Source organism: Epinephelus lanceolatus, chromosome 23 (genome assembly GCF_041903045.1).
Source record: "Epinephelus lanceolatus isolate andai-2023 chromosome 23, ASM4190304v1, whole genome shotgun sequence".
In the NCBI taxonomy this organism is placed as follows: Eukaryota; Metazoa; Chordata; class Actinopteri; order Perciformes; family Serranidae; genus Epinephelus; species Epinephelus lanceolatus.
Genome location: NC_135756.1, coordinates 30,534,566 through 30,550,475, shown reverse-complemented (window position 1 = coordinate 30,550,475; position 15,910 = coordinate 30,534,566). Strand labels below are relative to the sequence as shown.

Here is a 15,910-nt window from a genome sequence, read left to right as displayed (position 1 = left end):
TTTGAAAGCAACATCTTGCAGTGGAATCCAGCTGACTAACTGTACCCTTTAACATATGGAGTACAAAGCAAGCAGGACGCTATTTCTTCAGGCTACCCTCTTAGCCAAATATTTGCTTAAAAGGTGATAGCCATGCAAATCCAACTGACTCTGAAGTTATCAGCACAAAAATGCACAAACACACAGGCTTTGTTGGTTATCATCACTCCCAATCTTGTTATCATTAAATAGTATCAAACAAACCAGTTAGTGTTGGAATAATAATCTTGTCTCCTCTTGCCCTCCGAGCAGAAAGAGGAAGTGCAGACGAGGAGATTTAACTTGGAGCAGTGAAAGGAATGAAGATATACTGGCCAAAGCAATGACGTAGATGATAAGTGGGTGAGATAAGACACACACTGACTACGAGTCCAATCAGCCCTTCTGCCTCTGAAATGGAGCAAGAAGCTGCAGCAAGGGAGGGTGCAGACTCACAGCTGATATACAGGATAGAGCGTCCAGTTTATGATGAAGGCTTCATCCGGTCGCAGCTTCTCCACCGCAAAGAAGACTCCACCACCCTCCGACAGAGGCTGGCACAAAAGTTCAGGTAAGCTTAGACTGAGGAATTTAAACCTTGATTTGTACTGCTCAAGAGCTGTTGAAATAATTAAATCAGTGGTAGTATATCCACACAAGTCAAAAAGGAAATATTCAGTTCGGGCTCTTATAAAATTGCAGAATGTGACAGTAATAAATCTAGGCTTTAACTTATTTGCAGATACAAAAAGTGCAATATACAAGGGCTAAAATAACTCAGCAGTAAAGCAAATGTATAGGAAATATAAAATAAAATATATTGCAAACATAAAACTAGAAACCAGTGAGTTGCAAAATATAGAAAGAGTCAACAGTAAGGTGCAAATCAGGTGTGATCCAATATATACAACATAAACAATGAGTGCATAGTTAATATAGAAAGTTCAAGACTGTATCTATGCTATTTCCTTAATGTCACATTATTGCACATGATGTCCTTTGAGTCATCTGGGAGGAGTTGAGTTGAGACAGGGACAGAGACAGTAGGCTGTAGCCACCTCAGGTTCCCTATGACTCCATTATCTATCTCTTGACCAGAGGTGAATAAGTTATAGAGGGTGCTGGCCACAGGACGACTGGCTTTCATCAGCAATTGAACAGTGAAACTCTGGTAAAAACTTGTGGGACGGTGTTCTAAGGTAAAATGAGAAGATGCCCAATGAGGTTGAAGAGCAGATTGTGTGTTAAGAAAATGCTTTTTAAATGATTAACCTTTACCTCTCCCAGTGTACAAACAGACAGCCTCTGTACGTGGGCACTGTATGTGACTTATTAATTAAAGTTACAAAGGCCTGTTGAGAACAGCTGCACTTCAAAATTCGTGTGTCAGACTCTTTCAGTGTATTTGGGCCTTAACCATCCCATCTCACACATGATGATATCTTTTTTTGACAGGATGTAAGAGTAATGACTATGTCTTGTCAATGTTTAATTATAAAGATGGCTGCTAACAGTACGGGTATATAGGTGATTAGGAGCCAGGTGAGTGGAGCAAAATTACTTTCCATTAGTGAGGAAGAAGATTACGGTGTATCATGTTCTGAAGTATGGCCTTATTTGGAGATCAGAAACTATAGCAGAAAAACAACATGGATTCCAGGAATACTTTCTGTAGTTAAAAATATACCTTTTCTTTATTCTTTTTAAATAACAAACTGTTAAGTTAATCCATTTGTCTCTTTTCATAGGTGTTCATCTAAGAAAGCCAAAGCAGCGGCTTTAAGCTGTCTGCCCATTCTAACATGGCTGCCATCCTATCCAGTCAAGCAGTACCTGTTTTCGGACGTGGTCTCAGGTCTGAGCACAGGAGTTGTGCAGCTCCCTCAAGGTCAGAGCCCTGCAGTCGCAGCAACACCTCTGTCTTAAGTCCTTTTAAGACATGCACATATCTTATGAGATTCAAATGAGATTCATTCATTTGATGTATCTCTCCAGTGGAGTTCTATAGACTTGAGGAGTCCAGTAAGGGAGCAGTAAAGCTATGCTTTAGGGTTGTGGTTGAAAAACACCTTACTGAGACACTTCATTTTTCACCTATCTGTGTGTTTGAAAGCTTAAAAAACATTACCTTTACAGTCCGATGAAGCAAGAATTATTATGTATTCTAAGGCTTTGTACAGTTGCCACAAACTAAGTTTGGCCAGGCTAGTCATCTGGAATTAAATAAGGGTTAAATGTGTGAAGGGCCAGCTGCCAACTCCTGGGGCGCTGCTTTCAGCTTCACACTGTCTTTGTTATGGTATCTCTGTAGCTCTGAGGTTGTGATGCAATCACTTGGCTTCTGGGGCTGTTCAGTTTATTTACACCTCTCCTTCTCCTCTGCTCCACAGGTCTGGCCTATGCTATGCTGGCTGCTGTGCCTCCAGTTTATGGTCTGTACTCTTCTTTCTACCCCGTGCTGCTCTACACCTTCTTTGGCACATCCAGACACATATCCATTGGTAAGAAATTAATTGAACACTTCTCGTAAAGGCTTTGCGTTTGGGTCATTATTCTCCTACAAGCTGTGGCTGGTGCCAATTTGGAGTTTCTTTACAAACAAGAAGGCAGCCAAAAGGCAAAAGGTCCCAGGCAAACAGTCAGTACCTTCCCCAACTGATGATCCATGTAGACCACCTGGGTATAAAGTAGAAGCATTGTTCCTGTATTGCAGTGTAGAATTACTTGTAAGTAGCTGTATGTTTATGTTGCTGTATGATAGGGTAAAATGTAAGATCAGACTGTTATTCTGTTCTTGCATAACGCTGTTTGGCTGCTTAGCTGATGACATATTCGCTGGCATTTTGAACTAGTATGTTTTCACTTCTAGCGTTACAAGAGAAAAAGGTCATACATGTGTCTGGCAAAAGTATCTCGTGATGTAAAGAGAAGGGCAGAGCTGCTAATGTAACCCGAAGCTCTGATAGCATCCACAACCAGCTTTTTGTGGTGAGAAGATAGTACAGTGGATGTGCTTGTCATACACTGGCTTTTGTTAAAGTAATCTGTAACCTCACAAAAAAGTGAAGTTAGTCAGTGATTTTGTTCTTGGTCTTGGAAGTATTGCTCATTTACTACTCTAGATTGTAAGCTAGTTAGCTGGGCATGCTAAGGCTTACAGCTTACATTTTATGCTAAACTGTGCAATACCTGTACTTTAAACGATCATTTATCAAATGTTGCTTCTTTACCATTTGCTTATTAGACTGATCCTTTGTGTTTTTACCGATGTGTACTTATTATATTGCTTCATGTTTTTATGCCTCTGCGCCAATGATAGCCATGGCTGGAGGCGTTATGTTTTTGGGTTGTCCATCTGTCTGTCCCATTCTTGTGAACAAGATATCACAGGGATGCCTTGAGGGAATTTTTCCAAATTTAGCACCACTGTCCACTTAGATTCAAGGATGAACTGATTACATTTTGGTGGTCAAAGGTCAGGTCACTGTGACCTTGTGTCTGTTTCATTCTTGTGAACGTGATATCTCAAGAACACCATAAAGGGAATTTCCTCAAATTTGCCAACCATCTCACACACACATGGGGTATGGCACTGCTCTGGATTTTTAGGTTCCTATGAAAGATTCATAGGGACCTATGGATTATATTATATTATATTACATTATTATAAATTTTATAAAGATTCAGAAATTTAAAGATTCACAAATTACAGACTGATCCAGATGATAAGATAAAGCTTGCAGTTGTTTTTGAAATGGCACGTGGATGAAATATTTTCACTCAGATGTGACTGGTGTCCTCAGCTGACATGAGCAGCAGGATTGTGAAATTTCAGTGCCCCCCACCCCTGACGTATCACCCATCCAGCTACTTCCTTTCCTAGACAGGGCTCCAACTCATCTCAGGTGTCAGCTCTAAGCCCATCTGACAAATGGACACTATAAACTAAACCTGCTCACCCTTGGAAAAGCAAATGATCTGATCTGGCATGAACAACAGGAAGCAGTTAGCTTCACTGTTTAATGTTTCTGCCCGAAATTTATCCTGATAACAAGTTGCTGTGGAAAACGATGATCCCATAACTTTTGGCAGAGAGTGAGAGGGAATTACTAGGCTGCTGTTCAAGTGCTGGACAAGATGGCATTTCACAGACACTCAAATTTAAAGTGCATGACCCTACAATGGGGTCATGCCTGGACATAAGTGGGGCTGCTGAGGTGAAATACATAAATGATTCACACATGATGATATTCGACAGAGGACTGTTTTGGTGTGGTATTGCTCTGTTGCATTTTCCTGCAGTAAATGCAACACTGACAAGGAATCGTGTGCTTGGGTGACCAAGATTAGACATTATGTTCTAAGGCAAAGTCAAGCTTAGAGATAGATATTTATGTATATCCTACAGGCACCAGTCTCCACAAACTAGCTGTACTTTAACTGTATGGTTACAATTTGGATAAGAATATTAGAGGTACATTGAATTCTGGACAAATCTCTATATTTCTTTGGCTGAGAAGATAAATGCTATCAAAATGGTAGTTCTGCCACGATTTTTCTACCTTTTCCAAGCTTTCCTGTATTTCAACCCTTTTTCTTACTTTAAACGTCTGGACTCGCTTATCAGGCCCCATTCTCGGAACCCATTGGCTGTATTCGGCATCTGACTTCCGGCAGACGGCGATGCAGCCTCTGGGGGCAGACCTCCGATTTTTTGGCCGTTTCCGACTTCCGTTTATATATAAGTAAATATGCTGAACCACTGCGATGGATCCAGAGTTTGCAGTGCAGTCAGTTATGTTCTGCCTCGTTAGTTCACCGCACGGGCCGTTTACCCTGGCAACAACTGCAGCCAGCTCAAACGTGATTGGTCAATATCACGCGGACTACAAACAGCCTACAACCGGAAACCAGGGCTCTTCCGCTCTTCTTCCGGAGGCAAGATCTCTGGGGTTTGCCTACAAACTCTACATTCACTGAATGTAGAGTCTGTATATAGAGACTAATCATGCCCTAATTATGGAGTTACAAGACTGTACGAACTATCAAAAAACACCTAATTAAATCAAAGGACTAAGGTGGTTTTGGCCTGCCACACTTTAAAGTTTACTGCTGGGCGGCTCACTTAAGCATCATACTGTATCATGGTGGAAAAAGAGCCCAGCAGCTGACTCAAGTGGCTGCCCAGTAGGGCTGCCCCCAATAGCTGACTAAATGTTAGTTCACCAAAAAGGTCATTAGTCGGCAAGATTTCATTGGTCGCTTAGACGCAGTAAGAAACAAAAAACGTGACACTCTATTAGGAGCTGCTCCTTGTCAATATAAATCAAAATCTATATCACAGACACAGGAGGCAGCCACACTCAGCAGTCAGATAGGAGTCACAGGCTAGTTAATAACATGTCGGGCAGGAAATCCAAAGTGTGGGATCATTTTGAGAAGGTGGATGATGAACCCAAGGTGATATGTAAACTCTGCAGGCAAACATTTGCCTATCATTTCTCGATGACAAACATGACGTATCATCTGAAACATGTAAGTAGCTACATGCCCATTAGCCACTTAGCACAATCATTACCGCTTTGCCGACAGCATCATTAACAGGCGGCTCGCTCAGTGTGTGACGTGCACTTGTAGATAAAAAATATAGGCCTATATTAATGAAGGTTCATTAGTACGGTTTTGTATTTCTCTGTAATGTAGCACAGTGTTAACAATGTTACTGATACTATTCTTTCTCAGATCTTGAACTTGCCCGGCCAAAATATATGATATAATAATTTAATTAATATCGTAAAACATAATGTAAACATCAATCTGGAAGCAAATCAAAGTACACATAAAAGCACCAAATACTTGCATTGATAGTCCATTAAATAAAAAAGCATGTGTTGTGTTGTTAAAATGTTCAGTTAACTATTAAAAAATTACCTATTAAAAAATCTGATACAATTTTAAAACAGTGCATCGGCTATACTACTCCAAAGACTCCAAACTGTGCTGACATTTTTGTCCCTGTCTGCTGCTGACCCTCTCTCTGGTTATTATATTAAGTGGTTGTTGTGGAAAAAACTGCTGCCAACATCTGTATTAAATATGATGAGATTTAACTGCCAACCGTCTCTGTCCCACACACAATTTACACATTGATCCATATTAGGACGTGTTTGATGTGCTTGTTGCGGCCAGAATTGGCGTGAACAGCAGGATTGTGACATGTCAGTGAACCCACTGCCTACATCTCGTTATTAAGGTGCTTAAATTAGTGTTCCCTTCTGCTGCCTACTCTTTCATGTGGCTGTACATAAAGCTCTGCTGGTGGAAAAAGCTGTCGCCAGCTTCAGTATGGCTTCTTCATTTTGTTGTACCATTAACCTTTGGCACAATATTTTTAGGAAATTTATGACTTGTGTCGTCCTAATCCAATCCTCATGTTGTTGTTTGTTGATTTATCCTGGTCTAAATTAATGGTGGTCTTTAAGGCAGTCAGTGGCCTTTTCACACAGTCAGATTCTTCCCACAGTGAGTGCCAAGAACAGTATGATGAGGTAGAACTGCCCTACGCACACAGGATGTCAGCTCAAACTAAATCTAAAGATTTACAGTTTACACATTCATCAGGATTAGGAGGTGTTCACGCAGCAGGATTGGGAATTTTCAGTAAACCCACTGCCTTCATCTCACCTATCTGACTACTCTCTTTCCCAGGAAGGGCTCCAAGTCATCTCAAATGCCAGCTAACCTTTAAGTCCATCTGACAAATGGGTATGATAAACCAAACCACAACCTTTATACTAAAGACCTGATCTGAAGTGAACAACAGAAAGCAGTTGGCTTCAGCAAGTGGTTGTGGAAATGATGATCCCTTAACTTCTGGCAGAGAGTGAGAGGGCATTACTGGGCTGCTGTTCGAGTGCTGGACAAGATGGCCTTTTCACTTAAAGAGATACTGCATGACGCAGTAGACATCATAATGCTATACAGAACCAAGTTTGGAAAAATTTAGCACTTTCACGATCCAGCCGTAAAATATTCTGACACATGACTGTTCTGTTTGTGATCTGCAGGCACCTTTGCAGTCATAAGTCTGATGATCGGGGGTGTTGCAGTGAGGGAGGCCCCGGACTCCATGTTTTATGTCCTGCCTGCCAATGGATCCAACATGTCTGCTGTCTTGGACGTGGAGGCACGTGATGCCAGGAGGGTGCAGGTGGCTGTTGTGCTCACAACCCTGGTGGGAATCATCCAGGTGAGCCTTGAAACAACCACCACACTCAGCCAGCAACTGAAAGCTGCTGCTGATTTGGCCTATCTGCCTTCACTTCACCCCCCCCCCCCCCAAGAGTGTCTATTATTTGGTTAAAGCACAGCAGTAAAGTGATACAGCTTGCTGAAATGTTCTCACGCTCAAAAATCACTGTTTTGCCCACAGCAGCAGGATATCTGAATCACTGTTGATGTATCAACACCTTGATTTAATGTTTTTGTTTGATACAACTGTATAGCTTGTTTTTACCACCTTACCTCTTTCTTTCTTCTTGCTTTCTTAATTTTGTTTTCCATTCTTGTAGTTTGTCCTAGGCCTTCTCAGGTTTGGCTTTGTGGCGATCTACCTCACAGAGCCCCTGGTGCGAGGTTTCACTACAGCAGCAGCGGTGCACGTTGTTGTCTCTCAGCTAAAGTACCTGCTGGGGGTGAAAACGCAGCGCTTCAGTGGGCCCCTCTCTGCTATTTATGTAAGTTTCAATATTTCAATAGCTTCTAAATGTTTTTTAGGTGGAAAGAGTGAGAGCAAGAGCAGTTAGAAAATTATTCTTTTTTTATTATGCCTCTGCGCTGGCAGTTGCCATGGTCAAAGGCATTACATTTTCAGGTTGTCCAATTCCCAAGAACACCTTTAGAGAATTTCTTCAAATTTGGCACAAATACTCACTTGGACTCAAGGATGAACTTTTCAAAGATCAAGGTTACTGTGACCTTGCGTCCGTCTCATTCTCACGAATGCAATATCTCAGGAAGGCCTTGAGGGAGTTAGCTCAAATTAGGCACAAACATCCACTTGGACTCAAGAATGAACTGATTAGTGGTCAAAGGCCAGGTTCAAGGTAACCTTGCGTCCATCTCATTCTTGTGAATGCAGTATCTCAAGAAGGCCTTGAGGGAGTTATTAGACACAAACGTCCACTCAAAAACAAACTTAGAATTTGAATTTGAAAAGAATAGGTTAATAACTCAATTTATTTGCTAATTATTACAAAATGTAACACAATTGTCTAAAAGGACATAATGACAACATGATGACATCTTATATCCAAAAGGTTGAAGGTCAACTTCACTGCATCGTCATAAGGTTCTGCAAAAAAACTTTTCTGGCCATTACTCAACGTCATATCTCAAGAACAGAAGGGGTGACATTTGGTCAGATACTTAATAGGTGACACTAATCTTTGGTGTCAACACTGGATAGTATATCGTCTGTGCTGCTGTGTGTGATGCATCCATGTTTTCACAGACCTGGATATAAACTGTTAGTGCAACTTGAGTGTTCACGAAGATATAACCGCAAAGTGGTAATTCTGTGTGGCTATTTTTCTAGTTCATGTTTTGTTGTGTGTTTGGTAATTGCAAAAAATAGATGACTTAAATGCATCATTAATTCTATACTCTTGCCCTAGAGCGTCAAGGCGGTACTCAGTGACATCACCAGCACCAATGTCTCCACTCTCATCTTGGGCCTTGTGTGCCTCGTTTTCCTGTACGCAATCAAAGACCTCAACGAGCGATTCAAGAAGAAACTGCCTATTCCCATCCCTGGAGAGATTATTGTGGTTATTGTGTCCACCAGCGTCTCCTATGGCATGTCCTTATCAGAGGGCTACAAAGTGGACGTAGTTGGGAAGATACCAACCGGGTAGGTTGTTACATTTCCTTTTTGTTGGCACAGAATTTTAGAGTAGTGTATTTCAGTCATGGAAATTCATGGAATTTTACAACTGGGGGATCTGAATCTACTGAAGAACATGTGGGTCATATCCTAATTGTATGAATTTTGTAGCTTAAGGCTCTTGTTTACCAAATTAAAAGAGCCGTCATAACATTGCAACCAAGATAATATTTACACACTGGGATTGATGAACTACAAATGTTACTTTATGTGCTCTCAGGCTTCTCCCTCCTGCTGTCCCAGAGTTCTCTCTGTTACCCAGTTTGGTCACAGACTCCTTTGCTGTAGCGATTGTCGGATTCTCAATGGGCATCTCGCTTGCCAAGATCTTTGCCCTGAAGCACGGCTACAGCGTGGATGGCAACCAGGTGAGTGTGAACATCTGAGGAGCTGCTGATGAAAAACAGATCCTGGCACAATGAACTCTATCTTGGCACAACGAAGCTAACCTGACAATCAGTGTGCTTACTTGCACTTGTAACCGGGGTTACAGTCGCCTCCTCTAATAAGACGATTTGTCAAACTTCATATAAAAGAAAATCTTTTGAGGTAGGGATTTAGAGAAACCTCATTTCACCAGCTAGATTTGTCCTTGAGAAAGCTGTTTTTTAAACATGTATAAGGGTAGCCAGCATGTGCAGGACAAAGACTTGAGACTGGAAGAATGTTGCTGACACACAAGAGTGGTGGGATGAAAGGAAAGATCAATACATGTTAGCAATATTTCCTTTGTGGGTAAAATGATTCGAACCACAATTCGACTATTTAGATTTAGAATTGAGACACATTTGCTCTGTAAGGAAAAGCTGTGCTATCTGTCATGTTAAGAGGGGAAATCTGATCCCTGACCTGCTTGATATATAGATTTACAGTAACAAGTTGAGTCATATGAATGATTACCTGCATAAAGCAGTTTCTCAGAGTAGCCAGGTTTCTTGAGCTAATGTAAGTTGTACCATGGTCTGAGCTTTAGTGAAAATAAAGGACGTTGGGTTTTTTTTTTGTATTTGGGATTTTTTTGGTTCATGTTGCTCTATGATATGGCTACAGGAACATGTAAACAGGAGTCAGGAAAGGAACTATATAACAGTGAATATTCCAACAATGTGGAGACCTTATTGCTATATGTTCCAGTATCTGATTAAGTATGGAAAGTCACGTCTGTCACACTGGACTGACTGGAAATAGGAAGTTACTGTAACTTCAGCTAAGCATAACTGACCTAACTGTGCTTGATGGCGTCATTGACCCTCTCCGGAGGTCATGGTTGTTTGCTCTGGGCTCTTCACTGTAAACATTCACCTGCTTTCATCCACAGACTATTTAGGTTTTTTGGGTCATTTCCTAGAGTTGTTTAAGGAGGCTTCCACATCAGAGACCCTGTTTGATTACCTTGAACAATGTGTACTGTTCCCTGGCATGATGCGTCAATCCATGCTCCAGTCCACATGACAAGGTGGTCTCAACTAGTACGGTTCACGTGTACTCCAGTATGGTACACATCAGGTGTGAACACCAACTGTCCAAAACACAAAAGTGGACTGCTATTTAATGCAACTACAAGGAGTTTTAAACCGATAATTTAACAGTCACAATTTAAAACTGACTCCTTAATATCAGATGGCAGCGCAATCCGCCACAGACAGACATAGATGCGGCTTAGCTGCCACTTCACCCTGCAGTCAGAGTTCCAGCAGAAGGCAGAGAGCTTTGTGCCCGGCAGCAGCAGCTCCTCATCAGCGGTTTTGCTGATCCCTGCTGATGACCGTCTAAGGGCAGCAGGGTGGGTCTGCAGTGCCCTTTTCTACACTATAGCACAACAAAAATGTTCCACAGATGATGTTTTAAGTGTACATGGGTATGGAACACCATTACTAATGTAAAAGTTGAGCAAATCAATCATACCTATATGAAAAGCCCTAAAACTATGTTTTCGCTGCCTAGCCAGCTGCAGAACATGTTCACATTTTGAATTTCTTTGTTCTGAAACAAAACTTTGTGTTGATCTGCTTTCAGGAGCTGATTGCCATTGGTCTGTGTAACTTCATCAGCTCTTTCTTCTCAACCTTCGCCATCACTTGCTCCATGTCAAGGAGCCTAGTGCAGGAGAGCACTGGTGGAAAAACACAGGTAGCACATACACAATTCCACTACAGGAGCTAGTACACCATCTCACTCAACTAAATTGGTGTCGTAAAACTGTAATTAGAATGAGGTTATGTTGACACAGTTATCTGTGTGTGTGTGTGTGTGTGTGTGTGTGTGTGTGTGTGTGTGTGTGTTTGTTCAGATTGCAGGACTGCTGGCGTCTCTCATGGTGCTGCTGGTGGTGGTGGCCATTGGTTTTGTCTTCCAACCGCTCCCTCAGGTGGGTGAAGCTGTTGCTGATGACGCAGAGCTTCCAGCTTCCTGTCTGGCAGCTCGGCGTCACGGGTGGAGCTACAGTCACTTTTATTTTCTGTCCAGTTTGTTGAACAAACAGAGGCTGATGGCTCTGCGTCACGCCTCACGTAATGAGATCGAAAGATTGCCAAGAGTCGTTGCTAATGTCTTCCTGTATTGTTCAACTGTATGATCCTCTGTTGTGTTTCCCAGACTGCGCTGGCTGCCATCATCATGGTGAACCTGTTGGGGATGTTCAAACAGTTCAGAGACATTCCTGTTCTGTGGAGGACCAGTAAGATCGAACTGGTCAGTCTGTTAAATCAAACTCAACATAACAAAAATGTTACAGTGCAGTAGAGGTCTCCACAGGAAACCCGAAGATGTAAAATTAGCTGATAAGGAGCTTGTTCTGCACTTTTTAGTCAACTGTGGTTTTTTTGGTCAGGAGCTGTTCTCTCAAAGTAGTCTGTCACCAAGAGCAACAAATGCTGCGTCTATAGTTAGAACACCAGAACACAACAAATTATTTTAATGTGTTTTTGAAGGTTCATAATGTTCAAGACTCTGTGTGTGTGTATATTTAAGCAGAAGACACAGACCAAAGGTTTTTCCCCACAGGTTTGCCTGTCCCAGTGAATTTTACAAAAAGCTTTTATACACATTTATGAATCTGTTAAGAGGTTATGCACCTTTTTGTTATAGGCCACTCCCACTCCCACAAGAACTGCTACTAAGGGGTGGGGAAAATGTTGTCGACCGACTGACCAGCAGAGTGACCTATAGAGCTGCTGGTCACAGCTAAAAAAAGAAAGGGATACTGTTTCAAGTGAGAAATGTTAGTGCTGAATGAATTGGACAAGTAGAAGTTCTGAATGCATTGACTGAGAACTAAGTGTGAACACATCTGGTTCAGACCTGGATAAGATTACCAAAGCATTAAATACAAATTGGAGGCAGTTTAACAGTATTAAATTTTACTTTTTTGGCTGATCTGGGCCTGATTTCCTTCAGGTCTATGTTGGCTGAGGTCCAGCAGCAGGTAGAGCAGTTTGTGCTTAGATTTTATGTGTGTTATGTGTTTTTATGCCTTTGCGCATGTGATAGCCATGGCCAGAGGCACCATATTTTGGGGTTGTCCACCCGTCCATCCCATTATCATGAACGTGATATCTCAAGAGCACCTACCAATTTGTCACCAGCGTCCACTGAGACTCAACAATGATGGTCATACTCAAAGGTCAAGGTCCCTGTGACCACAAGTGTCTCATTCATGTAAACGCAATATCTCAAGAACACCTTGAAGGGATTTTTTTTTGAAAATTTGGCTCAAACATTCACTTGGACTTAACGAGGAACTAGATTTTAGTAGTCAAAGGTCAAGGTCACGGTCACAATGACCTTGCATCTGTCTCATTTTCATGAACACAATATCTCAAGAAGGCCTTCAGGGAGTTCTCTCAAATTTGGCACAAATGTCCACTTGGACTCAAGAATGGCCCAGTTGGAATTTGGTGGTCTAAAGTCGAACGTCAAAGGTCACTGTCACCTCACAAAAAATGTTTTTGGCCATAACTCAAGAATTGAAAGGCCACTTATGACAAAATTTCAAACAATTGTCGAATACGATAAAATGATCAAGTGATGACATTTTATATCGAAAAGGTTAAAGGTCACCATGATATATTGTAACTCAGGAACAGAAGGGGAGACATTTGGTCAGATACTGAATTGGTAACACTTACATTAAACTGTGCTGATTGTATACATCTTTGGTGCTTCTGGGGGGGAGATGTGTGCAAAGTATCCACGTGTTTTGCAGACATAGATATAAGTGCAATGTGACTGGTGCATGGAGGCATACAATGGAGAGGCGGTATTTCTAGTTTAATGGACTGGTCCACCTCTGGGATTGTGTTGGGTAAACATGTTTAGTTTTGTGAGGACTTCTACTGCTCAGCACAAACAGGATAATGTGCTTCCTTTATCTTGTCTTTCATAGATTCCACCTTAAACCTTGGGCGATCTTATCTAATCTGTGCTCAGCTTCATGTCCACCTGAGAAAAAGAAGCATGTAGAGTTAACCATGATAGATTTTTAAACTACCATTTTTAAGTCCATTTCAACAATGCTTAATTGCCCCACGTCTTATTTTTGGGAGCCTCTGTCACATGATTGATGAGTGATATTGCCAGTATGTGACAAAATAAAAAGAAACGCCCTGTTTTTTTCCGCTCAGATGAGGAAAGAGGATGCAGCTGTAGCTCCTCTGCAGCACTTCATGTCAGTATATTTCTGTTTCTTCCCTTTTTTCTCTCAGGCCATCTGGCTGGTGGCCTTCATGGCATCTGTGCTGTTGGGGCTGGATTATGGTCTCCTGGTGGCCCTCTCATTCGCCATACTAACAGTCATCTACAGAACACAGAGGTACTGATGATAGGCAGCTGCTTGTCTAAAGTCCAAATATGTGTTTATCATCACATCGCTGTAACATGAATAAACTTTATAGCACATATCGTAGCATGTTAATACATTTATATGAGCTGGTTCAAGTGGTGCTCCAAGTGGTTAATAGAGGAATGTAGTGTAAAAGTTATGAAATTGAGGTAGTTCTGACCTTTCTCCTTGTCTTTCAGCCCTAAAAGTGCTGTCCTGGGCCATGTCCCCGGCACAGGGCTGTACTGTGATGTGGATGAGTATGAAGAGGTGGGTCTTTCAGAGGAGAAAACACTCAAGTCTGAACCCAGGCTAAACATTTTACATCCAGTCTGTTGGTCTGAACTCTGAATGTCTGTGATTTGTGTTCTGTTACCAGGCAGCTGAATATGAGGGGATTAAGATTTTCCACTCCAACTCTTCAATCTACTTTGCTAACAGTGACCTTTATGTGAACGCCCTCAAAGAGAAGGTAATCCTAGCTACAGTTTGTGTGTAAGTCTGTGTGTGTTGATAAAGAACTGAACAGAAGGTAAAAGAAACCTTTTCAAATAGACATCTATGGAGGAGAGGACAATGAGAAACAGTGGAAGTGAAGTGGTGTGACTCAGATTGTTGAAGTTGCGATGGAGTCCAGAATTGACACTCTTCACTGTAGGTCATCACCACAGTTACCCAGGGACATGTTATTATGTGAAAACTATTTGGTGGCAGATGGACTCTTAAAGATGTGAGCAAACAGTTGTAATGTGACATCAGCAGAAAGAGAAGTGAAAGAGGAAGAAAACGGAGTGCATCACCGTGTTCTTAGTACAAGGATGACCACATCACCCAGATTTGAATGTTGGGGATTTAACATGAGTCTGGATGTTTTTGTTTTTCAAAGATGTCTTAAAATGAATCTAGACCTGTTGTCAGAGCAACAAGTCCCTAAACCAAAACCTGCAAAAGGACATCTAATTGACTGTTTTAGGATGAATCATACATTAGCCATACATCTACCCTCATCTCTGCCATCCTTAGTAAGTTTTTATACCATGTGATGATGATAGCCGTGGCCGGAGGCATGATAATTTGGGTTGTCTTTCTATCTGTATATCTGTCTTTTCATGTGTACGTGATATCTTAAGAACACCCAGAGGGAATACCTTTATATTTTGCACAAATGTTCACTTGGACTCAAGGATGAACTGATTAGATTTTGGTGGTCAAAGGTCACAGGTCAAGGTCATTGTGATCTTGCATCTGCCTCATTCTTGTGAATGCGGTATTTCAAGAACACCTTGGGGCATTTCTTTAAATTAGGCACAATCATGTGCTTTGAGTCAAGGATAAACTGATAAGTTTTTGGTGGTCATAGGTCAAAGGTCAAGGTCACCGTGACCATGCACCATATCTCATTTCCGTGAACACAATATCTCAAGAAGGCCTTGAATTAATTAATTAGGCCTTAAATTTGACACAAAAGTCCACTTCGACTCATGAATGAACTGATTAAGATTTGATGGTTAAAGGTCACTGTGACCTTACAAAATATCTTTTTTTGCCATAAATCAAAAATTAATTCGCTAATTGTGCCAAATTTTCACGCAAATGTCTAATAGGATAAAATACTAAAGTAATGACATTTTATATCCAAAAGGTCAAAGGTCAACTTCACTGATAACACTTTTCTGGCCATTATTCAGTGTCATATCTCAGGAACAGAATGGGAAACATTTTGTTAGATACTGTATACTGTATATAGTCAATTGGACCCAAACTGGTCAAGGCGCTCTGCACATGCTCCACAGTTTCCGCCCCACGCTTTGACCCGGAAGTCAAATATTATTTAATGCGTAACAAAGGAAGAAGCTGCTAACAACATGGTGAAATCTACATCCAGAACTGTGCATTTTTGTACAGACGAAATGTACAGAGCTGTAAAGCTTTCCACCACGGTACCAGATTTCCGCAGCTAACTGCAGCTAACTTGTTTGGCAGTTATTTGGTCTGTGATGTAACAGGTCAACCAGATAAAGGTCCAATACTAACAAGCTGAAAGGGGGCATATCGCCGCCTATTGTAGTAGAGTCGGACATACTTCGGTCAATAAATCGATTACCCTCCTGTGCTTGTATACTGGCACA

General features: G+C 41.4%; 1 protein-coding gene across 2 annotated transcripts in view; it reads left to right on the top strand.

The window, feature by feature from the left end:
* The first annotated feature begins 297 nt into the window (after positions 1-297).
* The window catches only part of slc26a5 (solute carrier family 26 member 5), a 25,463-nt gene continuing 9,850 nt past the window's right edge, over positions 298-15,910 (top strand). For both annotated transcript variants that reach the window (XM_033614645.2, XM_033614643.2), the window contains exons 1-13: positions 298-589; positions 1,767-1,906; positions 2,409-2,519; positions 7,086-7,267; positions 7,590-7,754; positions 8,694-8,929; positions 9,183-9,330; positions 10,979-11,092; positions 11,253-11,330; positions 11,558-11,653; positions 13,666-13,772; positions 13,982-14,051; positions 14,161-14,253. In XM_033614645.2, coding sequence (XP_033470536.1) covers positions 435-589; positions 1,767-1,906; positions 2,409-2,519; positions 7,086-7,267; positions 7,590-7,754; positions 8,694-8,929; positions 9,183-9,330; positions 10,979-11,092; positions 11,253-11,330; positions 11,558-11,653; positions 13,666-13,772; positions 13,982-14,051; positions 14,161-14,253 — 1,695 coding nt within the window. In that variant the 5' untranslated portion in view covers positions 298-434. The remainder of the gene's footprint in view (positions 590-1,766; positions 1,907-2,408; positions 2,520-7,085; positions 7,268-7,589; positions 7,755-8,693; positions 8,930-9,182; positions 9,331-10,978; positions 11,093-11,252; positions 11,331-11,557; positions 11,654-13,665; positions 13,773-13,981; positions 14,052-14,160; positions 14,254-15,910) is intronic.